Consider the following 23917-nt stretch of genomic DNA (forward strand, 5'->3'; position numbering starts at 1 on the left):
AGGTACAGAATCTGGTAAGTTACTGTACCTGCCCTGTGCAGTTCTCCATGATCAAGGTGTCTGAAGGGAAATATCAAGTGGGGGATTCCAACACACTCATCTTTGTCAGGGTGAGTTCCTGACTGAAGGCTGCTGGGAGTTGGGGGGAGGGGAGGGAGGTGGTCTCAGAATCTCCTCTGCACATAAACCATTTCTCCTGGATTGGGGTGAAAGGATAGGGAAGGGAGGGAGTCTCCCGAGTTAGACAATATAGGTTTGTGGATGTTCCTTTAGTACTGGGGAGTGGGGCAGCTGCAGGCAATTAATTCAGGAGAAGGGAAATTACTTTTGTTTGTATCTAATATCTTGGATGGGGCTGGGAGTGGTAGTTTGAGTACTAGGGAGTAGTAGATAGTAACTGAAGACTCATGACCTACCTGGGAGAGATGTGAAACCCCTCCAACCATGTGGCAGCTGGATCAAGATGTCCATAGGAGGAGGAGGTTGGCCATCTTTGTTCACCTTGAGAGAGGCTGAGCTTAGGGACAATGGTACTGATTTCCCAGAATGCCCTCTCCAACTCACCTTCATGTCCAAGGCAGAGAAGGGCAAGATCTCAGGTAGTAACAGGTGAGCTTCATGCTTCTTACTGCCACACACACACACACACACACACATACATATAGATATACATGTATATATAAACAGAGAGGAGGAGAAAGGGAAGGAAAACGGGAGGAAGAGAAGGAGAGAGAGAAAGAAAGAGACAGAGAGGCAAAAACAGAGAGAGAGAGAGAGAAAGAGAGAGAGAGAGAGAGAGAGAGAGAGAGAGAGAGGAAAGGAGGGAGGGGAAGAAGACAGAGGGGAGGGAGGGAAAAGGAAGGGAAGGAGGGGAAGTTGAGAAAAACAGAGACAGCAAGCAACATGTATCAGAAACAGCCAGGAAACCATGGAGTACTAAATCTGGAATTAGGAAGACCTGAATTCAAAACCAGTCTTATATACTTAGCTTTTGTGACTTAAATCACTTAGTCTCTATCTTAGTTTCCTTATCTGTAAATGAGAAAACTGTCATATAATAGCACCTACCATCCGAGGTTATTGTGATAGAAGGATATATCACATTTATAAAGTGCCTTACAAGCTTTAAAATGCCATATAAGTGGTTGGTGACCGTAGTCATTTCAGTAGTGTCTAATTCTTCGTGACTCCGTTTAGGGTTTTTTTTTTTGGGGGGGGGGGCAGAGATATTTAATTGCTTTGCATTTTCCTTCTCCAGTTCATTTGACAGATGAGGAAACTGAGGCAAACGGGGTTAAGGGACTTGCCCAGGGTGGCGCAGCTCGTGTTTGAAGTCAGATTTAACAGACCTGGCTGCCCAGATAAATAGTCGCTGTTATTATTTATAGCTCCTTTTCTGCCTGGAATACTCTCTCACAAACCCATACTAAAACAAACGGGTACGGAAAGCCGTACACACAGGCGCTGGAAGCTGTGGGACGTCCTTTGGCGGGCGCCTAGGTGCTTTTAAGGTAAAGCCCGGATCCAGGCCTTACTGGAGCCCGGTGCCCTCCTCTAACCTCGCCTCGTCCCCGGCAGATCCTGCGAAACCACGTGATGGTCCGCGTAGGGGGCGGCTGGGACACCCTGGGGCATTACCTGGACAAACACGACCCCTGCCGCTGCACCTCGCTCTGTGAGTCTCCTTGGGTCTTCTCCGCAGCCTGGGGAGAGAGGGGCGGGGCGGGGGCGGGGCGGATGGCAGAGAGCTCGGGGGAAGGACTGGGGGGGGTGGCCCCGCCCCCGAGAGAGAGAGAGAGCTTCCAGGAAACCGCAGGTAGGCGTGGGACCGGGGACCTTGTCTGGGGCGGAGGAGCGGCCTGAAATGTACTAGAAGTAAAGGGGAAGCTGGCAGAGGGAGGAGCCGAAACGCCAAGAACCACCACCAGATGGCACTTGAACACTTGGAGGGATGAGGGTACTTGGACCTGATAGGGAGCAGAGAAGGTCTATCCTGGGTTTCTGCAGTGGGAAGTGGGTAGGAAATGGGAGAAGATGGGAAGGGAGGAGGAAACTGGACAATATCAGCAGAGGCTGAGCCCTCTTTTCCTCCCTCTCTGCTCCCCCACTCCTGGGGGGGTTGTTCTGGCAGCTCACAAGATGGGCAGCCCCCAGAAGCTGCAGACTCCCCCAGTACAGCACGAGGTGAGAATACAAGCGGGTTCTGCACAGCCTCAGCCCACCCTGACCATCAGCCGCTCCCAGAGTCCTCTGCCCCCAGTGGAGTGGAAGACATACACGCCTCCAGGTCGCAGGCTTCGACCTCCCCCCTCCTGCTCCCCAAGACCTCATGATAGGTGGGGGACAGGCGTGAGGTCTTCGGGAGATCCGGCTGTACCTCAGAGGTATGGAGGGGGAGAGGCGATCTCCCTTTCTTTCTCCCTTGGCACCCCCCACCCTGTTCTCAGGACAACTGCCTCGTTCTCCCGAGTCTTCCTCTTGCCTCCTTCCCATTTTCCTCTACCCCCCAATCCTGGGCACTTGATTTTTGCCTTCCTCCCCTCCCCCCACTTCCCCTCCCACTCATCATTGAAAGTGAAATGTTAGAGCTAGAAGAGACTCTTAGAAGTAAGTCACCTGATCCACTTCCTCTAGTTAAAAATGAGGTGGTGACTGACTCAAGTTATTGGAAGTCAGGCTTAGACTCCAGGTCTCTGACATCTGACCCAGAGCTGCTGGCCAGCATTCAACTCGTTTGATTTCTTTGGGAAGAGTCTGAAAGCCCAAACTACCTTGTCTCGGAACTCCCTTCTCAATGGGGAAAATAATGAGAGTCAGGAGGTGAGAATAGTAAGCCTAGAGCAATGGCAGGAGAGACATCATATTCACAGCAAAGGGAGAAGGTGGCCATCCTAGAGTGGAGAATAATGGATCTCTACTCAATGGGCAAACAAACATGATAAAATCAGAGCCGAATAGATTTTGTCTTGGAAGGGAGATAGGATGAGGGTGCATTTTCCCCCACGATAAAAGAAGTCTTTTGGAGGTTGGGGAGAGATCTTACAGGCAGGAGGCTGCATGAGACTATCCCACTCTATTGCAGGAGCCGGGAAACATCAGCCACCCCAACCCGTCGCTTGTCACCAGCTAGAGATGTAGCCTCCAAATCCCAGTCCTCAGTCATACAAACTGGCCGAGATTTGCATCAGGTTCCCATAAGACAATGGAAAGACAGGTGCTTACCTGGGGCTCCCCAGGGAGGGACTGCTAGCCACTCATGCATCCCTGGAGAGATGGATATCCAAAGAAGCTGGGTCACTGATCCTACTTTTCAGAGGGTTTCAGCCCCTGAGGTGGCTCCTAAAGAACCACTGGTTCTTTCTGTCCTACCTGTTTCCTCTAATCTATCCAAACCCTTTACCCTCAAACAATCCCTTCTGGGTCCTGGGAAACCTTCCCAGGAGCAAGCACAAGGAGTCATTACCTCCCAACTTGAGGGTCCTGGATTTGTGCAATCCTTTTCCCCTATGAAAGGGGCCACCAAGATGTCCATCTGCTCAGCTCCCAGTCACCCACTAACAGCAGGAAGGAGTCCTTCAGAATCTGAATGTGGTACCCTGGCTCCCACAACAGAAGCAGGGAAAGACCCCACAGCCGTAAGGGTCAGAGCTGGAGAAAGGAAGACCCCTCAGCCCCGAAATGGCGGTCAGTCCCTGGAGGAGAAGTCAGGAGGCCAGGATCAGAGAGTGGGCTCTGTGACGGGAGCTGGAAGAGGCCATCCTCCCAGGCACCAGTCTGGAAGGCAGACATTCCCCATTCTGTCCACTGACAAGGTCAAGGAAGAAGCACTGTCCCAGAGCTTGGAAGATGAGATCTTGATGAACATCAGGGTGCTAGAGACCAGAGCGGCCCATCTGGGGGTGAATCCTTGCCCCACAGAGGCCCCAGCAGTGCAGATTCCTCGAAGCGGTGTATATGTCCCCCATCCCGGGACACGGTGGCCAGTGCCTGGCACTCCTTATGATAGTGTCATTAGAGAATTGGCTCTAGAGCCCCCAGCCCTCATCAAGGTGGACCCGGGTGGCTGGGGGGTGCCCATTGTGTGTGCTCCTGAGCTAGACACAGCCCAAAGCAAGTGCAACTCAGAGGGAAAGGGGAGCCTAGAGAAAAATGGCGTGGGGAGGAAGGCAGACGCAGGGGTCAGAGGCACAAAAATGAAGAGAGCACCAACTTTAGGACAGCAGGGAGGGCAATCCCAGACTCCACTCCCAGAGGCCAAGGGCAATGAAGTACCTCAACCTGTACCCACCTCTGACTTGGAAAAATCCAAAGTGCCCCCAGGGAAAGGCAGGAGGATGTTGAAAAAACCTGAGAGAATACCATCCATTTACAAGCTAAAACTGAGACCTAAGATCCGTCCTCGGAGAGACCACCGTCCAGAAAAGCGGCCCTCCCGGATTCCCACTCCTCTAGCCTACCGCCAGAGCCGAGCCAAGGGGCCTCCTACCACGCCCAAGCTGAAGGGTGGGCTGGGCAGTGCAGGAGATGGAGGCTCAGGGGATGAGGAAGAGATCAGCACCGGCCTGTCCACTGAAAGCCTGGGATCACCACCTGCTGGTCCATCCTGGCTTCCACAGGAGGAGGAGGAGTCTTGGGTCTGAAGTGGGGTCCAACCTTGGTCACACCCAATGCTCAGTGGGTGCAGATGGGGACAGGGAGGGACAAGGATGCCCTAGGCCAGATTTCTGACCTTCCCACCCTCCACTCTTTGTCCCAGGATTTGAGCCAAAAAGGTCAAAGTTGGAAAATTGCTTTGGCCCATTCTGTTGTCCAAAGGGCACCAGCCCTGCACATTTTTCACACTCCATTTGGGAAAGTGGAAGAGACTTTCAAACTACTCAATAATCTAATGTGGCTCCCACTCCTGTCCTCCAACCAGGAGCCATTTCTTGACTCTCTTACCTTTACCTGTGGATCCTGTGTCTCCTCTCCCAATTAAGTTATTAAAGCTACTTGTGACTTAGGAGCAGGCTAATTCCTGTCTTTCTCTGAGTTTTTGGTTGATAACCGAGCATAGAGTCACAGACAGCAGGCAAATGGCTTTGGCCCAAGACTTTGGCAACGGGAAATGTTGATTTCCTTACTTCTTGGTTTTCTGGAGACAGGGAGCAACCATCTCCAGTCACTATATTAGGGTCCTGCCACTGTTAAAGGCCTGCCTCCCCCTTTAAGCTTTGAAGAGGAGCAGGATAGAGCCTCATTTCTACAGTACTTGAAATGTGTCAGCTTTCTGGATTACAACCTTGTAAAACAAGCAACTGTTCGATGATTACTTCTATCACCCAGAGGAATAAGCTCACAAGAGTAATCTAGCTTGCCTATGGTCACATAGGAGAGTGTTGGAGCCAGGATTGGGACTCCAAATTGGTGCACTTTAGACTGCCCTGCACCACAGGAGGGGTGATCGGGAATCCCACCCAGGAAGGGATTGGACATGTCAGAACCTTGGAAGGGGGAAAGGGTTGGAATAAATGGGTGAAGGAATTTTTCTGTCTACAAAAATTGAACATCCTCAGGGCAGTTTGGGATCTGGATGGAGGAGAACCGTGGGATGACATTTCAAAAACTTAGCTCCTAAAATCACCCCATTTATGAAAGAGACTGTGGGTCTAGGGAGTGAACAAAGAATCAGAAGAAAAATGCTTTAACTGAACAGGATGAATCCAGGTTAGACATCATATTCTTGTGATATTTAGACCTCAATGAGACATTTAAAATAAAATAATCTAATCCAACGTGAAAAACCCCAAGACCCAGAGACATTAAATGATTTGCCTGGAATCATATGGCTAGTAAGAAGCTGGGTTACTATTTGAGCCCATATTCTAAATTTGGTATTCTTTCTTCTACATAGTACTGCTTTAAAACAGAGGAAGAATGGAACGGGAAGGGGCAGACTTTGAAAACTAGAAGTCAAGATATCTTTTTGGATACCTTGAATGAAATACGAGGTTAAGGGATGTAGTTCAGAGATCCATCCTGTGGATCTCCTTCTCTGGAATTCTTCCTAGCTCTTTTTTATGCTCCTCTTGAAATCCATCATCCCAAATCTGGCCTCAGACACTTAACAGTGACCCTGGGCAAGTCACTTAGCCTCAATTGCCTCAGAAAAAAAAACAAAAAACAAAAAGCAACTGTCATCCTTGAGACTTTCTTGTCATCTCTGACAGCACTGACATTGGTTGAACTCAGAGTTCCCACTGGTGGTCATCTGCTTCTGGGAAAGAATCTGGGCTCTGCCTCTTGACTCCCCCGAAAAATCCTAGCCTTTGCCCCCACCCCCACACCTCCCGAGCCATCCAGGTATCCTCCTCCTCCCACCAAAGATAGATTCAACTGAGTCCTCAGTACAGAAACAAGGGAAAATGTTCCCTGATTTTTTTTTAATCTGACTTCCCATAACAGCGCAACAGGCTTTACAGACACTTCCAGACCCTATGGCCGGAAACCCTGGAGAGGGGAAACAGAGACTGAAGGGAAGGGGAGAGGGATCCAAAAATCCAAAGAAGCCAAAAAAAAAAAAAAAAGTGGGGTGGGTGGGTGGGAGAATCAGTCAGGTGATACATTCGGAAAGCTTCCACCAAGGAGGAAATGTGTGAGGAGGGAAACCAAAGACCTGGGTCCCTCTTCCCCCCTTTTTCCAAGGACACACCCATCCAGGGAAGATACATTGGAGCTAGAATGTGACATGGACAGCCAAAATGTCACTCTTCCCGCCCATCTCTGGTCCCCTGAATAAGGGGCAGTAGTACACGGGAAGGAGAATATGAGGCACTCTCATTTACCCTCCCAGCCACCTGAAGGGGTGGGGAAGGGGAGCCATCTCCTCTGTTTTAGAGGGAGGCTCAGAAAGGGAGAGCGACTTGCCTAACATCACACAGCATGTCAAGGACTAGAATTCCGGTGTCCTGGATCATCCAGGGTTAGGGCTATTCCAAGTCTGTGTTAACTCTCTAGGGGAGACTGGGGGACCCGCTGGGGAAACAGAATACCACGAGCCCTTCCCAATATCCTCAATCCTGATGATAAACTTATCCAAATCCCCGGGGCCCTTCCCAATCTCAACCCATTTAACAAACCTCACCTTGGACCCAGTCTGTCTTCTGTCCTACAAGCTGAATTCTCAGGCATCATCGACTTAGACACCCCTGGAGAAATGCCATCCCACTGTTTTATCACTGAACAAAGATTGTGGGGTTTAGCTTATTACCTGGCCTACCCCTTGGTAGATGAGACAGCGAGTATGTGGGGACACAGGAAGACTTCTCTCTCCCTCTCTCTGTGCCCCCCCAGCTCTGAGAGCCAGCATCCTAGCCCTTGCATTATTATTAGTGTCATTTTCATCATTATTATTGTTATTTCTAAAAAACTGACAGTGATGAGCTCCGGTGACAAGAGGTAGAAATCCGGCCATGGAGCCGGTAAAAATGGGGTTAGGGCTGAGGCCGCAGTGGGGAAAGAGGGTCAGCCAGAGGGAGGAGGGGAGCTCCCAAACAGACCTCCATCCCAAGGGGAGGTTGGGGACAAATCGAGGGAGGGAAGAAGGGAGGGATCCCCATGCTTATCTCAAGTCCTAGTTTTGCTTGTCTGGGATTGATAGGAGGAGCTGAGTGATCAGAGGGGCAAAGACAGCGGGGAGAACCTGGTGTCTGAGGGAGGCCTGCCCCCTTGCCCTTTCAGTTGGGGAGGAGAGGGGGACACGCTCTCCCCTGCGGGTGAACCTCCTGGCCGTGGGCCCCCCCCCCAATGGTCCCATCCATCATCCATGCCCTGCAGGGGACGAAGACATCCCAATTCTAGGAGGGCAAAGGGAGGGAGCAATTGACGCCATGGGAAACCTGATCGTGTTTTTTGCCTTTTTTTTGGTTAAAGGGCTATAATTAAAAAAAAACAAACCGGGAAACTGGTCTGAGGGGAGGGTCAGGGGAGGGAGAGGGGACCGGCCTCTTAACTGGAAGGTGGTGGTATTCTCTAGGGCTGCCAGGGGGAAAAAAATTCTGGAGGGGGAAGGGAGGGGCATTCCCCAGGATTTGCCCCTTTTTTTGTACCTGGGCTGAATAAAAACCCCCCCAAGGTTGTCGCCCTCTTTGGGGGGCCCGGGGGGAGGGCCCAGACCCCAAAGGAAGGCGGGAGTGGGAGGCCCCTAGGGAGGGGAAGCTCGGGGGGAAGGGGCACCCAAAGGGAAAGCGGGGCCCCGGACGGAAAATCCCAAGCAGGCAGGGAGGTTCCGGGGCCCCAGCCCTTTGGGGCCCCGCCCGGGTGGGGGGGCCCCCCCCCAGGCCGGGGCAGGGGACCCCCCAGGGAAGCGCCGGGAGGGCGGGGCCCCAACAGGAGGGGGCCGGGTTCGGCGGGGGAGGCAGGCGGCCGTTCTCGGTTTAACACTTTATCCCCCACCCCCTGGGGCCCTCCCCGCCCCGGGGGCGCCCTGGGGGGGTTTAGGCCTTGCAGGGGCCGGGCCCCGTCCCCGGGACAGCGTTCCCTGACCCCGCAGGGGGCGTGCCCGGCGGCCCCGGGGCCCGCCCCCCCGGGGACCCTGCCCCCCCGCCCTCCGGGCCTTCCCCCCCCCTGAGGAGCGCCCCTCGGGTGTGCCCTTCTCCGACCCGCCTCGCCCCGCAGGGGCCCTGCTGGCCCTCACTGTCCCTCCGGACAGCGCTTCCCTCCGACCCCTGCAGGGGCGCCCCCTGCGGGCTGTGCCCGTCTCCGACCCGCCTCCCCCCGCAGGGGCCCTGCTGGCCCTCACTGTCCCTCCGGACAGTGCCCCCCGGCGCCCCCTGCCGGCTGTGCCCGTCTCCAGCCCGCCTCCCCCCGCTGGGACAGCAGCCTCGGCCTCGGCCCCGGCCCGGGAGGGGGGGGGGGGGGGGGGGGGCAGGCGGGAGGGGGGGGGGGCGGGTCACATGATGGTGCAGCGGTTGCGGCGCAGGGCGCCCTGGAAGCGCAGGGCCGCGTGCACGTGCTTGCAGCGCGCGCAGCCCACACTCTTGAGCAGCTCGCTGAACAGCAGGAGGATGTGCCAGTTGTACTTGGCCGAGCACTCCACGTAGCCGCACTTCCACGTCTTCCGCACCAGGTGCGACACGTTCCAGCGCGGGATGACGCGGCCCCGCTGCAGGTCCCGCTTGTTCCCCACGATGATGATGGGCGTCTCCGAGGTGCCGATCACCCTGGGCGCCCAGCGCGGGGGGGGTACAAGGAGCGGAGAGAGGAGGGAGGGGGGCGGGGGCAGAGCCCGTGGCGGGGGCGGGGGGGGGAGGGGGGGCAGACAACGCCGGCTTAGCGCACCCTTCACCGCGCGCCCCGCCCCCGCCCCCCAAGGAGCTCCACCCACAATCTGGGACGCCCGGCCTGCCAGATAATGTCAGATAAAGCAGGTCATGTACTGTGTGTGAAAAGTGGTGTGAAAATGGTACGTGAAAAATTAGTGCCTTCTCCCCTTCCTGTGCAATTTGGACAGGTCCAGAGCCCCCCCAGTCACCCACAGCAAGTCCCGTCCGTTTTATGCTGTTCCCAAACCGTCTGGAAATTGTAGAACAAGAACCCAGGCTGGTGGGGAAAGGGGTCAAGGGTTAGATCGCCAAGTTAGGGTGGAGCCAGTGGGTGGGAGAAGTGCCCTCAGCCTCAGGGGCCACCATGGATCGTGGTCCCCAAAACCATCCTGCCTGGTGCTCTTGGGAGAGCAGACAGCATTGCCGCGAGGCTGACAGGGGATCGTGCCCCTTACACTGACCGTTAGGGAGAGGGAAAGCTCTGGCTTCAGGGAAATGCATTTAATACTAGAGCCAGGGCGAGCAATCGTTGGAATCTGGGATGGAAGGGCCCAATGGTTGCGCTGGCACGCCTGCACACACGTGCTTTCTCTCTGGCTCTCTGTCTCTATCTCTGTGTCTCTCTCTGTGTTTGTCTCTCCTTCCCTTTCTCTCTCTGTCTCTTGTCTCTGTGTCTCTCTCTGTGTTTGTCTCTCTCTTCCTCCCTTTCTCTCTCTGTCTCTTGTCTGTGTCTCTCTGTGTTTGTCTCTCTCTCCCTCCCTTTCTCTCTCTCTGTCTCTTGTCTCTGTGTCTCTGTCTTGTCTCTGGTCTCTGTCTCTGTCTCTGTCTCTCTTTCCAACCCCTCCCCCCCTTTCTCTCTTCCTCTCTCCCACCTCCTTCACCTCCCTCCCCCCCCTCTCGGGGCTGGGGGTTGTCTCTCACCTCGTTTCCAGGATCTGCTGCCGGATGGTCTTTACGTATTCAAAACTGTCAAAGCAGCAGATGTCGTAGACCAAGATGTAGGCGTGGACACTCCGGAGCCCCCGGCAGCAGGCATCTGCCCACTCCTGTGACAATCCCACACCCGAGGCCATTGTGAGAGTAGTCAGTGAACCCCTTCAAGCTCCTTCCCCAAGTTCTCCTTATTTACTAATTAGAACGCCTGCCTCGGAGCCAAGCAGGCTGGTCCAGCCCCAGGCTAGAGCTTAGAGGCTCCTGCTGCTTCTCCTAATCTCCCCTGGAAAAGAGGAAAGCTCCAGCCCTGAAGACTGTCTTTAGGGAGAGCCTAGAACCAGCCACTGCTGAAGCTGAGACTTTGCAAGAATAGCTGTGTAGATGCGGTGGAAAGAGCTTATAAAACCTTTTCTAATTCTATATTGGTGAGTTTATGAACCCCAAAATGGGACTCGGAAGACTTGGATTCACAGAATCACAGGATTTAAAGCTGGAAAATATGTTAGAGATCATCTAGCCCTTAATGTTGTTGTTCAGGCATGCCCAACACTTTGTGACTTCATTTGGGGTTTTCTTGGCAAAAATACTGGAATGATTGGCCATTTGCTTCTCCGGCTCATTTTACAGATGAGGAAACTGAGGCAAACAGGGTTAAGTGACTTGTCCAGGGTCACACAGCTAATAAATATCTGATGATGTATTTGAATTCAAGTCTTCCTGCGGATTTCTTTGACAAAGAGACCTAATTCAGTTTCAATTGATCAATGATGGACAGAAGCAGCTACACCCAAAGGAAAAAAAAAAACAAAAAAACACTGGGAAATGAATGTAAACTGTTTGCATTTTTGTTTTTCTTCCCGGGTTACTTCTACCTTCTGAATCCAATTCTCCCTGTGCAACAAGAAAACTGTTTGGATCTGCATACATACATTGTATCTAGGATATACTAGGACATATTCAACATATATAGGACTGCTTGCCATCTAGGGGAGGGGGTGGAGGGTGGGAGGGAAAAATCGGAACAGAAGTGAGTGCAAGGGATGATGTTGTAAAAAAAATTACCCTGGCATGGATTCTGTCAATAAAAAGTTACTATAATAAATTAAAAAAGAAAAATTGGAACAAAAGAATTGGCAATTGTCAATGCTGTAAAATTATCCATGCATATAACTTGTAAATAAAAAGCTATAATTAAAAAAAAAAAAAAAAGAATTCAAGTTTTCCTGACCCCAAGCCCAGGACTCTATCTCCAATACTAAATACTTAAATACTAATGGATACCAATCATCTCTATTTTGATGCTCTAGCTCTTCAACAATGCAGATTGAAATCCATCAATACCTACCCATCCTATGGAATTTTAACCTATGTCCTTCTATAACTTCAATAAAAAGGATGACTCAAAATTCTGGAGTCCTTCCTCTATTTCTCTGAACATTAAGAGATTATCAGTGGAACACTGTTTACAGCCACTGGCTGTCCCTTTTCCTCAGCACCTGACCTTTTTCTAACCCATAATTGTTTAGTAACTTATATTCTCATTCATATTTGAAGTTCCAAAGTGGATATATGTTGCAGCCTTACACTCCCACCATCCTTCATTTACCAGGGAGCAAGTTTGAAGATTCAGAGAAAGTAAATGACTTATTGATGGTCCTACAATTAGTATATGGAAGAGTGGCGATTTGAGTTAAATCTAACTCAAAGTCCACAGCTCTCTCCATACATAAGCTCTCTCTCATTTTCTTGTCCCTGTTCTGCTGCTGTGCGAGCTTGGGCAAATCATTTCCCTGTCTAGCCTTAGTTTCCTCCTCTGTAAAATTAGGGCCTTCTAGGCTTATTCCCACCCATAACTTCGATTCCAGTGTTTGTGTGTTCACATAAATCTAGCAAATTTCCTTGGCTTCTATCCCAAGCATAGTGAGAGTCCCTTGCTGTCCAAGGTCCTGAAAGTTTTCTGGCCCAAGGTTATGAACCTCATTCCACCCCTTGCTTCATCCGTAATACTGGCCCCTGTGCTGCAGATTTCAACCTATGACCCTGGGAAATTTAAAGGGATGATAGATATATTGTTATACCCTGAGCAGCAGAGAAAGATGGTAAAGTTGGATGAATTCTAGAAGGCAGTAGTAAACTAACTTAATGTAAAGAGGACCTTGGGATAAACCCTGGGGATAAAGCTTAAGGATAGTTACCTAGAGGAAAGATTAATGGGTGGATAAACTAAGATGAATGGATGCCTGTAAAAGGCTGATTGGATTAAACAGCAAATCCGCTAACAGATTAATTAGCTAATTAATCAGTGAAGGCCGAAGGATTTACTGCTGTAAATTTAGTGGATAGAGCCTTGGGAAAGGGAGGAGTTCACAACAGATCTCAGAAGGTGAGTTTATAAAGCAGAAAGCAGGTCTGTAGGCGTCTCCCTAAAGGGATCACAAGTATCACAGGCCACTGATTTCTCTCTGGCTCTCTTTCTTTTTCTTTTTCTGTTTCTCTGTCTCTGTGTGAGAGCCACCACTTAACCAGGCTTAACCAGGCTTAACCAGGGCCACCATTGGTCACTTCCTGTGAAATTAGTTGGAGACTGGGGAGGGAAAGGTAGAGAAGACAGAGGGCTATCTGGATGTTTGTTCTTCATCTCAGTTAAGGAAAGGAGAAAGTTTTACTTTTAACTGGGAGTGGGGAAGCTTTCCAGAAAAATACATCCGACTCGATATCAGAGTGAGATGTGAAGTACTTCTTTCAGGACACATTAAAGCTTTAGATAGTTACTCACTCTTCCTAGGCTGGACTAAGTTTCAGTGATCCTGATGATTTCCAGAGGTGGCAAGATGGAATATATGTAATGACCTCAACAAAGTCTAACCTGAACAGCTAGTCACAATTTTATGTGGGTTTACCACCATCTCGATCGCATTGAAGCAAAGGAAAAGGGAAACCAGACACCCATTCACCATGGACACCATTCACCAGGAGTTCCAGACCCTGTTGTCTGACTCCAAATCCAATGTGATTTCCATTGCTCCATGATACCTCTCCCATCCTCTCCCTGGGAGAGGAAGCAGCTGCCTGCCTTCCAGGATGACAGCCCCACCTCTCCCTTGACTCTAGCTGCCTCCCTTGTGGGGGTCTTCTAGGCTTATTCCCACCCACATCTCCCCAGAGAAGCCTCAGGGGAGAAGAGGAGAAAAACTTCTGTAACCTCCTGATTGGCTAAGCTCTCCCCTCACACCTCCCCCTTCCAATAAAAACTAAAATGGTATGGGGCATAAAAGAGCAGATGAACATCCCTAAGGAAGTTGATTCTCTTCTATTCCGGTAGATGCCCCAAGTATTTATTTAGTGATTGCTCTGGGATCGTGTTAGTGTAGGAATGGAGCTATGGGATAGGAGGCAACCCAAGGGAGACTTTGGGATCACTGACATATCTGCCAGGTAGACAGCCCTGGATATTCCTATCTCTGTCACATTAGCTCACAGTGCCTGTCTCTAAATTGCCTAATCTCCCTCGGTTCCCTGTCTGTAGGAGGGAAGCAATAGGGAGAGGAGTAAGCGAGGGCCCATCTTAGGAAATTCAGATGGATACAGAGCTAGAAAAGAACTCGAAGGACATTAGCCCACCCACATTTTACAGATGATGAAACTAAAGCCCAAAGAAGTTTAAAGGACTTGGCTAATGCTCCCAGATACTATCAATGGTGAGATTTGAATCCAGGTGCTTAGACCCTTAAAGCCATGTCACTTTTCACTTAACCACGCTGCCTTCTTCGAAACAGATATTCCTACCACTGCTGCAGACCTCCCTTGGCAGGGCTGCTCTGATGGAGAAAGAAGTAAGTTTTAGGTAAAATTTAAATGTAAATTAAATTTTTGAAGAGAGGTAGCAATGGATATCTTAAAGTCCAAAAAAAGTGAGAAAAGGCTCATTTTCCCACTTGAGCAGGAAGACAGGAAGAGAAATCAAGAGCCTCAGAATAAGAGCAAGTTGGCCACTCTGGCTATAGATGCAAATTTCTTTAACTTCAAGGGGTGGGCTAAAAGATATTATTTACACACTGTCTATTTGAGGAGCCTTCTGTCACTATTCTTCAGGCTTTCCCTTGGTTGAAACTCTTTATCTACTCTTCTCTTGTGTCCTTGGCCCTGACATCCTGGCTGATGGAAATGCAGAGATAATGGTGATTTTCAGACTGGCATAGCAACCGTACCATAAGCCCTGGTTACTGAGTGGGGCAGATGGAATGATTCCAGGGTTCTGAGCTCTTTGTTTCCATATCCCAACCTCTGCAGTTTTAGTCAGGGATTTGCTACCACGAGCCAGTCATTCGGTCCTCTGCATGCTAGCCAACCCCACTGTGTCCTCAGATTTTTCTCCAATCACCTCTAGAAACAGTCTGCAGAACTGTAAAACTTCCCTAATGAACAAGCCTGCCCCATAGCTCTGTCCCAATACTAATAATAGCTTACATATTATATAAATGTCTTCTTTCACATTCATTATCTCCCTGCCTGTGGGAGGTCGGTTGGGACAGGTATAACTTGTCCCAGGAGGGGTGGAGGAAGTAGCAGAAAACGAGGGACTAATGACTTAAAACCCTGGAGGATGTTGTCACCAGAAGCCAGGGGTATGAAGTGAGGATCTCCTATCATTCACGGGGGAGTCCAGGAGAGTGGGAAAGTGTCTGGGCTGGGGTAGAGAGAAAAGGGAACAGGAAAACAGTGTGTCAGGGCGGAGAGAGCAAGTGGACTAGAGTTAAATGATCTCGGTTAGAATCCAGGTTCACCTATTACTATCCATGGCCACCTTGGTCTTACTCTGGGTTCTTCTTTTTCTTCTTTTTTTTAAATAAAGCTTTTTATTTTCAAAACACATGCAAAAATAGTTTTCAACATTCAGCCTTGCAAAATCTTGCATTCCCAATTTTTTCCCTCCTTTCTCCCCATCCCCTCCCTTAGACAGCAAGTAATCCAATATATGTTAAACAAGCGCAATTCTTTTATACACATCTCCACAGTTATCATGCTGCACAAGATAAATCAGATCAAAAAGGGGGAAAATATATTACTCTGGGTTCTTGACCCATCTTTACTGTCTTGTAGCTCAAGTGGGAGAATGAGACTCTAAGCTTTTTCCCATTTCTAAGGAGAGGTCCATTGCTATCTCTTTTCAAAAACAGAAGAGGATTAGAAGCTGGTCAGCATTTAATTTTTAAGAAGGAACTGAGGCATCAGTGTACCCTCAAATTGCCATAGCCAAAATAAAGTTCTAGAGTTCTGGTTTCCCAGGCATGCCTATTAACTCTCACCTACTACCATCAACTGAAGTAACAGATATATAATATATCCATGCATATTATGTGCACGGTATACATATATGTGTAATGTTTATACACGAATATGAAAAATAGACACCAATAAATGCGTATTTCTACCTAAGTTCACACATGCAAGCCACTATCTATAAACATGTGTAAATTGCTTTGCAAGTCTTAAGTCCTCATAGAAAAGATGTTAATAGGGCAGCTAGTTGTTTTAGTGCATAGGGCACCAGCCCTGAAGTCAGGAGGACCAGAGTTCAAATCTGACCTTAGACACTTACCACTTCCTGGCTCTGTGACCCTGGGCAAGTCACTTAACCCCAATGGCCTCAGCAAGATAGATAGACAGATAAAATGTAGACTGATTTACTGGCTACTCGGGTTCAAGTCTCACTCCTGACATTTTGACCCTGGGAACCTCTAAGAGAGAAGTTGTAGAGAAGATGAGAACCAGCAGGGGAGAGCGATTTAATTCTCTATTAAAATGAAACTACAGGTCCGGTTCCTATCCCCATTTTACTAGCTTAACTAATACTCACTCTAGGGCTGTTTCCTCCCCGGAAAATGAGGTGGGACAAGGAAAGGCCATGGAGAGCAGGGATGAGAAATGCAGAGTTTTGGAAGGAGGCTGAGGCTGGGGTTCAAACCCTCTTATTACTGCTTGTGAAATTCGTGCAGAAATCACCCCCCTGTTTTTGGAAGACCAGATGAAAGGGAATTCGCCAGGCCCATTAACGGCCCGCGGAGACTAGAACCCCAATTCTGGCGGCTCCGGGCTGTGCCAGCGGCCTCCGAGGTCGGGGTGGGAGCGGCACAGCGGAAGGGAGAGCCCAGAGCGCCCCCCCCCCCCCAGGAGAGCGCTACCCCCCCCCTACCTGCAGCGTGTTGACAGGGAAGGCGCTGATGGGCGGGAAGTCGAGGATCTGGAGGTCGTGCACGTGGCCGTTCATGACCACGGCGGGCAGGTAGAGGCGGCGGGCGGTGGTGGGCACGCAGACCTCGCTGAACTCGTTGTAAAGGAACTGGCGTACGATGGCGCTCTTGCCCACGCCTCGCGCCCCCAGCACGGCCACCCGATAGGTGGAGACCATGCCTCCGGCCCCGCTCCGCCTCCGCGTCCTCGCCGCTGCCCCCGGAGGACCCCCCGGGCTGCATATTCCAGGGGCTGGGGGCTCAGCCACCGTCAACAGCGACCATTGCTGTCCCTGCGGGCCTCTGCTCCACGGCTTCCAGCGGGCCTGCAAGGCAAAGAGGCCCGGCTCAAGCGCGTCCCGCTGGGCAGCGCGCGGGGCCGGCTCTTGGCCAGCCCGCGTCGGGTTTTCTTGGCACGGGCACCGAAGCGGCTGGCCAGCTCCGTCTCCGGCTCGTTTGCAGGGGGGGGAACCGAGGGAACTGGGCTAAGTGACGTGCCCCGTCACACAGCCAGGAAGTGTCGGGGGCCAGCTTCGAAGCCCCCCAGGCTGCCCCCGGGTCCCGGCAGGACCCCCAGGCTGCCCCTTCTCAGCAGTTTAAGCAAAGCTCCCTCTCTTTCCTCTTGCGGCCCTAGGCAGGGTAGCGAGGGGACCTTAGGCGGCCCCCGTCCGGGTCCCGCACGCGCATTTGCGCGGCCGAGTCCCAGCCCAGCAGCCTCTCCGGGTCCCGCCGGACGTCCCTGGGGAGCATCCCCGAGAGCCAGGGCAAGCCTGCGGGCGCCAGGGCAAGCCTGCGGGCGCCAGGGCAAGCCTGCGGGCGCCCGCATCACCATGTGTGCTCCCAGGGGGCGCCTGTTCCTTCCGCGCGCGCACGGGTGCTTCCAGCCTCGTCCCACTCAAGTCGGAGGGGCCGAGCGGCCGCTCAAGCCGGCCCACGTCGCCTCCCCTCCGCCGGAACAAGGCGGCAGGGGGCCCCGGCGCCCAAGGGCACTGCAGCCCGGCCAGCCGGCGGCTCCGAGAGGGGTTACATAACAAGCATCCCCAGGACCGGGGGAAGCCGGAGAAGGGAGAAGGCGCCGGAGCTGCAGAGGAGGGCCCGACTGCCGCTTCCTGCCACCCTCTGCAGCTCGGCCCAGGGGCCGGAGCGGGGAGGGGGCACGCGGGGCTGTCCCGGGACTCAAGGTCTCGGGGACGGGCCTGCCCGCCTGGGTGCCCTGTGCTGAAGCCCCACTGGCGCCCCGGTGCCGCGGGCGTTCTCCGGGGGGCGGGGCAGAGCTACTGGGCCCCGGAAAGCCCCCGTGCCTCGCCTCTCACTGCCCCCACCGCGCCGGGATTCGGAGCGATCCCCCCAGGCAGGAACGCCCTGCCTTTCTACCCCCAATGCTCCAGTCCCAGCCCCCAGAAAGGGGGATGGGGGAAAGACTGCAGTCTGAGAGAGCAGCACTGAGCCCTCCCAAGCCCTCCCCGGGCCCGGGAGCCGCCATCCGCCCCGCGAGAAAGAAGGGCTAAGGCTTGTCTCCTCGAAGCCCCTCCGCCTGGGCACCCCCGGAGGGTGAGGGCCAGCTAGGGGGCGCCCCGGCCGGGCTCTGCCCGTTTGGCCCGAGGCAAGTCCTGGCAGAGGCGTGCGCGGGCCCCTGCCCTGGCCCCCCGCCCAGCGCCCCGGCATAAGGGGGCCCGAGTCCCTAGTGCACCCCCAGCCCCTCCCGGGCGGGCAGCTTCCCCCCTTCTGCTGCTCTATGTCCCCGGACTCGCCCCCCCCCAGCATCTCTTCCCCTCCGCCCAAACACCCCCCTCACGTGGCCCCGCGCACAGTTCCCCCTGCTCCTCGCCCGCCTCCCACCCGCGTCCTTGGCCTTCGCCCCCACGCCGACCCCCGGCTCACACCTGGGGCGCCCCCATTCCGACGGCGCCCTCTCCCTCCCGCCCCCCCCCCCCCGGCCCACGCCGCCGCTTACCCGGGGCCGGCTTAGATGCCCCCGGCCCCGCGGGGCCCGGGTCGGGGTCCCCCGAGTCTCCGACGCGGTCCCCGCCCCGCCTCCCCGGCCTGGGGGGCAGGGGTGGGGTGGGACGCCCCCTACCTGCTGAAATGGGGCAGGTGAAGGGATGGAGGAAAAGAGACGGGGAGGAGGATTGTGAGAGGAGGGGCTGCTTTCGGGATTTTTTTTTTAAATCTCCTGCCCCTTCTCTCCCTCCGGAGCCCGCGTTGCTCGCAGTGGAGGGAGGGAGGAGAGCGGGGGCCGGGCAGGAAGGTTGGGGGGGGAACCCTGATCTGGGATTCCGCTGGGTCCCTAAGCCTGACACATTTACTCATTCAACCTTTTTTCCCCTCTTGGTTCTTTCTTGGGGGCGGGGGCGGGGGCGGGGAAGAATCTCTCCCCCAGATCCCCCTGCCCGTTTCCACTCTTCTCTTCCCAGGGGGAATTTGGGCCTGGCCCCCCTGCCTCCCCACAGAGACCCGCAAGGGCAGGGGGCAGGGCGGTGCTAGCGGGACCAGGGCAGCCGAGCGGCGTGGGAGGGAGGAAGCGGGACCGAGACCCCGAGGAGGGCTGGCCATTTGCCAGGCTTACTCGGGGCTCTCCTCCGCCCCAACGGCAGCGAGAATCGGTGGGCTGCTCTCTAAGCGTCCCGGCCCCGGGGCTGGGTTTCCCCCAGGATCAGCGCCCCGCGGGAGTGCTTGGGGTGAGGCGAGGTAACGCTCCCTTGCTGCCGAGGGCGAGCCTAAGGAGGGAGACCCGCCTTCGAACGCCGGGAGCGCGCCCTTCGGCCGTCCTGCTTTTTCCCTCCCTCCCCCACCCCCCGAGGGCCCCAGGCCCTGGCTCGGGGCGGGGGGGGGGGGGGGGGGGGGGGGCAGACCGCATAAGCACCCGTCCTCACGTTGCGCCGCCCCGCCCTTCCCCCTTTTATTCATTCTCTGAGAAGGGCTAGAGGGGAGCAGAGGGGGCCCGGAGGCCCAACGCCTATTTCTGCATTTCCTCCTGGCTCGGAGTCTCGGGTAAAGAAGCTCAGGGTCTCCCTTGTGTAACCCTGGGTTCACAGTCACACCTTTCCAGGGAAAACCCGGCTTTCTTTCCTTCCCCCTCCCCCTTGGGAATGTGCCGCCTCCAGGAACAGAACGTCTTCCTCTTCCCTCCAGCCGGGCTCCTCTTGGCACCCACCCCAGCCCGGAGAGCAAGGAGGGGAGGCCGGGGGCAGCTAGGGGCAAGGTAGCGAGCAGAGCGCGCCGCCACATCTGAGCTCAGTTACCAGGCCAGGTTCAGTCTGAAGTGTTGGGTTAAAGTCTGAAGCTTGGATTAAACAAACCAAGGACCTCCAGGACCTTAACCTGTCCCCAATTTCACTCTGCCCCGTCTGCTCCCCCTCGCCACAGCCCCTTGCAGCCTCAGCGCAGGTTGGCTGAAAATAACAAGTCCCCTTTGTGAATGTACCCAGACACGCACCTGGCCTGCTGACCTTCCCCAGGCTGGGTTGGTGCAGGGGACTGGAGATGACAGAGTCCGGGAACCCACCTGCATCGTTAAAGCCCAGCTGTTCCAGTCTGGAAAATTGTCTGGAAAGACAAGGGGCAAAGACCCGGCTCCTGCCTGTTTCTTAAACAATGTTAGAACAGCCTGCTCCCATTTGGATCTGCAGCTGCTTGACCAGTTTCCTCAGGAGGGAGGTATCTGATTGGGTGGTTTTCAATGTCAAACTCTTCAAAACCCACCCAGAGGCATCTAGGTGGTACAAGGGTTAGAGTTCTGGACTTGGGGTCAGCAAGAACCGAATTCAGATTTGAGCAGATATTAGCCATATGACCTTGGCAAGTCATTTAACTTCTCTGCCTCAGTTTCCTCAATTATGAAATAGGAATAACAACAGCACCTTCCTCCCAGGATTATTTTGAGGATCAAATGAGATCAAATTTGTAAAAAGCGCTTAGCCTTGCGCCTGGCACATAGTAGGTGCTATGTAAACGTTTAGTCCCTTCCCTTTCCCACCCAAATAAGGGTGAAAAGTCTCAGCGGGTACTGTGGCCCTGAAAAATTGCCCTAGCCTAGGGAATCTTAAGCATTTTTTGTCATGAACCCTTTTTATTGGTTTGGTAAAATTTAGGGACTTTTTCTCAGCGTGTCCTTTTTTAAAAATTCCAAATTGAAGGAAATGTTTTTAAAAACGATAGTGGGAAGGAGCACATTTTTCCCTGTCCAAATTCTCAGACCCCTGAAATCTGTGCGTGGACTCCCCTGAAAATTTGGACCCCCGGGTTAAGAACCACTAATGTCTCCAAGGTTCCTAGAATTTGGATCCGAAATCAATCTTAGAGATCGTGTACACTTGTACCCTCACGATCCCACCCCCCTCATTTTATGGAAACAGAAATTTTCTCAGGTGGTCAGTAGCAGAGCCAAATTGTGAACGCAGCCCTTCCAACTTCCAACATTCTTCCCCCACACCATCGCTCCTTGTTAATAAAACCCTTGGAACTCCTTATTTCCAGCCCAGAATGTCTTCTCTTTGTCGGCAGCCTTATGGATGCCAGGTCGTAAACTAAATAAAACGAAGAGAGTTTGAAGCTGATTCGGAAACTTTTCAAGAAACATCCTTGTAGCTAATATTATTGTCCGGGGGTTGGTTGGGATTCTAGGATTAGCGTTCAGGAGCTAGAAATGGGTAACAACGGGGGAGGTGTTATCTTTTCTGAGTACCACACCAGGTATTAAAATAAACAGGCTCTTGCCTGCTGGAACTGGGGGTGGTGGGGGAAAAAGAAATCTGGGCCCCTCCCAGGAGCCAGAAAAAGCAGTCATGGAAGAGCTGGGGTGGGACTCCTTAGCTGCTTTCCTGCCTATTTACTTTTGATCTTGGGACTTCCCCAATTACTGTTCTGATAACAAGGGGTGAAATACAATTGTTACCTTGCATACTAGGTGCCTGCCCACCTCCTGATTTCCTTTCTGAGACAATTTTTAATTCTCTACATATAGCAAAGGGGACTAGGATGGTCTGATTTCTACCAGTTTTCCCATGAAGTGGACTTGGAGAAAGCGAGCCAACAGGTGAGAATCTTTTTCCAAATGTTTCAAGAACACTCATTTTTCAAATGATACCAGACTACTCCCACGTAGTCTGAGCTGGAGGCCACATGGATAAGTCCCCAGTTTGGTCTTTCTTTAAACCACTGGTTCAGAGAACATTACCAAGAACCAGAAAGACCCTCTATTTCTCTTTGCCAACTTCACTAACACAACTGGGAAAACTGTGACACGTCTAGGGACCAAACTCATGGATTCTCATCTTCCAGTATCACTATCATATTCTTCAGGTAGCCTTCATTTCTATCCGTTCTTCACCTTTTGTGTGTGTCATGAATGTTGTTAGCAATCTACTGAAACCTTCCGACCTTTTCTCAGAATGTTTTTAAAATTTATAAATATATATTATTGGAAAGGAAACCAATTATATTGAAAGTTATCAAAATGCTTCTTAAAAAAGCAGACTTTTAAGGTTAAGAACCCTTGATTTACAGGGAGTTCGAATAGGTATTTCTCCAGAGAACAGGGAATATACACATAAAGGGAAATATAATTAGTTAGTCCAAGGGTTAATTTCTTGACATTTTACCCTGCATCGCCTACTACCATGAGGCCAGATTCTGGGCTTGCAAACCGGCATTTCCATGTATTCTGAAATTAGAGGCCAAGATCTGTTTTGTGAGGTATATCAGTATGACCTACTTCAAAACCTGAGAAATCAGTGGGATGGACAGGAAGGCAGGAAACTGAAGCTGTTTCAGGGCAGAGCAACAGAAGGCCCCTCAAGTGGCAGTGGTTCCAGTCCCTAAGGCTCTCTCTACCCCTCTGTTTCCTTGGCTGCCTGCCTTGGAGCAGGAAAAGGAAGCAGCTGCCCTTGTTGGGCAGATGCCCTTGGAGCAATCTGGGTGTTTTGGGGGCTGGGGTGTTTGAGACTGGCAAGGAATAAGGGCAGAGGAAGCCGATCAGGTAGGTAGGGACTCACCCCTAACTGCTCACTGCCTTGTGGGTGGATGCAATTGGGGGGAGGGAGGCACATTTTAAATAGTCAAGGATTTGGTTTTCGAGGGCTGCCAGGAGAGGTTTCAAAAACCTGTGAATCTTCATCACTCCAATATCAGATATGTCTGAGTAGCAACTGAAGCCCAGGGACGCGGCCCAAGAGGACAGGGAATAAAGAAAAGTTTCAGGAGGGTGAGGAAGATGACTTTTCTACAAGTGCTTCAGCTCAAGAAACAAAGCATAAACCATACTTTATTTTGTGTAAATGACTTTATTGACAAGGACACCAGGCCAAGCCTCTCCCCCCTCCCCCCTCCCCCCCAAGATTTCAACAAGGAATGATAAGCATTCATAGGGTGATATATTCATCCCCATTCCCAACCCCCACCCTACCTGTTTCCACAGCTTCAAACTTCACAGAACAGACATACACAAAGTCCAGGCCCAGGAGGGGAGACACTTGAAGGAACCTCTGGACAGCAAAATAATTCTGGGTGTTGGTTTTCCTTTCCCTCCTGAATTCATGCCAGACAGACACACGGAGGTGCGCGTGCGCACACACAACACACAATACACACACACACACACACACACAGAGTTACGTCTGGCATGGTCCAAAAGCACTACAGGGGAAGAGTGCAGATAGAGCTGGTTAACATCCCTTTCCCTCTCAGAGAGAGTTGGAGAGATGGTGCTCCAAGAGTAGGGATTGCTTGAGGGGTGCCACAGGGACCCAAGATGTCCCCAGATGGGGGCTCACTCCGCTTGGCCCCAGGAGTGTCTCCGCTATGCCTGACAGTGACTGTAAGCACTTCTGGCCTTCCCATCCTAGGACAGAGGCCCACATTCTGAGCCTTCTGTCCACCCCCTTTTCCTGAACACCTCCTCCTCACTGGCCCAGAGCTGGCATTTCTCAGCAGACCGTTTCATCATCTCTACTCTGGCTTCTCTTGCTTCACCAATTTAGCAGACCTCGTGATCCTTCTTGGTCTCCGCTTCTGACGAACCTGCAGACACCTGCACTGACCCTCCCTACTCCCTGCGTACCTTTCCCCAATATCGGCAGTCACCAGCTGCTGCCAGGTGCCAGGAGGGATGCTCTCCATGACTTCTGCTTGGGTTCTCCCAAGGCCTTAAAGCTAGTCAGGGGGTGCGCCACTCCAAGACCTACCAATGGTCTGAGCCAGGCACACCTCGAATGGTGCAGAATCAGGGCTGTGGGAGGCCTAGAGCACATGAGAGGATGATGGTGGGCCTCTACTTCCTGTCTGGTCCCTAAAGCCAAGTTTATTTGATCATGCACAACCAGCAATCGGGGCCATCTAGAGGGTCCACTATGGACCACTGCATGGGGTTGACAAGAATCCCCAGAAGTTGAGAGCTGACAGGTGAGGCAGAGAGCAATGGGGCCGGTGGTCTTCAATCTTAAAGTATCTGAGGTC

At 52.6% G+C, this 23917-nt stretch overlaps 2 protein-coding genes across 2 annotated transcripts in view; one reads left to right on the plus strand and one right to left on the minus strand.

Moving 5' to 3' along the window:
* MMP28 (matrix metallopeptidase 28) overlaps nucleotides 1–4681 on the plus strand; it is a 44021-nt gene extending 39340 nt beyond the window's left edge. The window contains exons 9-12 of the mRNA XM_031967579.1: nucleotides 3–110; nucleotides 1579–1675; nucleotides 2132–2384; nucleotides 3083–4681. Of these exons, the coding sequence (XP_031823439.1) occupies nucleotides 3–110; nucleotides 1579–1675; nucleotides 2132–2384; nucleotides 3083–4640 (2016 nt within the window). The 3' untranslated portion in view covers nucleotides 4641–4681. The remainder of the gene's footprint in view (nucleotides 1–2; nucleotides 111–1578; nucleotides 1676–2131; nucleotides 2385–3082) is intronic.
* Nucleotides 4682–8913: 4232 nt separating this feature from the next.
* RASL10B (RAS like family 10 member B) lies at nucleotides 8914–19193 on the minus strand. Its single transcript, XM_031967580.1, has 4 exons — nucleotides 18420–19193; nucleotides 16429–16791; nucleotides 10224–10348; nucleotides 8914–9200 (listed from the first exon to the last, which is right to left on the minus strand). The coding sequence occupies exons 2-4, from the start codon at nucleotides 16642–16644 to the stop codon at nucleotides 8930–8932; spliced, it is 612 nt and encodes a 203-aa protein (XP_031823440.1). The 5' UTR covers nucleotides 16645–16791; nucleotides 18420–19193; the 3' UTR covers nucleotides 8914–8929.
* Nucleotides 19194–23917: the final 4724 nt, after the last annotated feature.

This window comes from Sarcophilus harrisii, chromosome 4 (genome assembly GCF_902635505.1).
Source record: "Sarcophilus harrisii chromosome 4, mSarHar1.11, whole genome shotgun sequence".
Taxonomy (NCBI): Eukaryota; Metazoa; Chordata; class Mammalia; order Dasyuromorphia; family Dasyuridae; genus Sarcophilus; species Sarcophilus harrisii.

Coding starts and splice junctions, on each gene's coding strand:
- RASL10B (XM_031967580.1), bottom strand. CDS start 16,644: ATGGTCTCCACCTATCGGGTGGCCGTGCTGGGGGCGCGAGGCGTGGGC. Junction 10,349..16,428: donor TCCCTGTCAACACGCTGCAG/GTAGGGGGGGGG, acceptor GGATTGTCACAG/GAGTGGGCAGATGCCTGCTG. Junction 9,201..10,223: donor CAGCAGATCCTGGAAACGAG/GTGAGAGACAAC, acceptor CTGGGCGCCCAG/GGTGATCGGCACCTCGGAGA.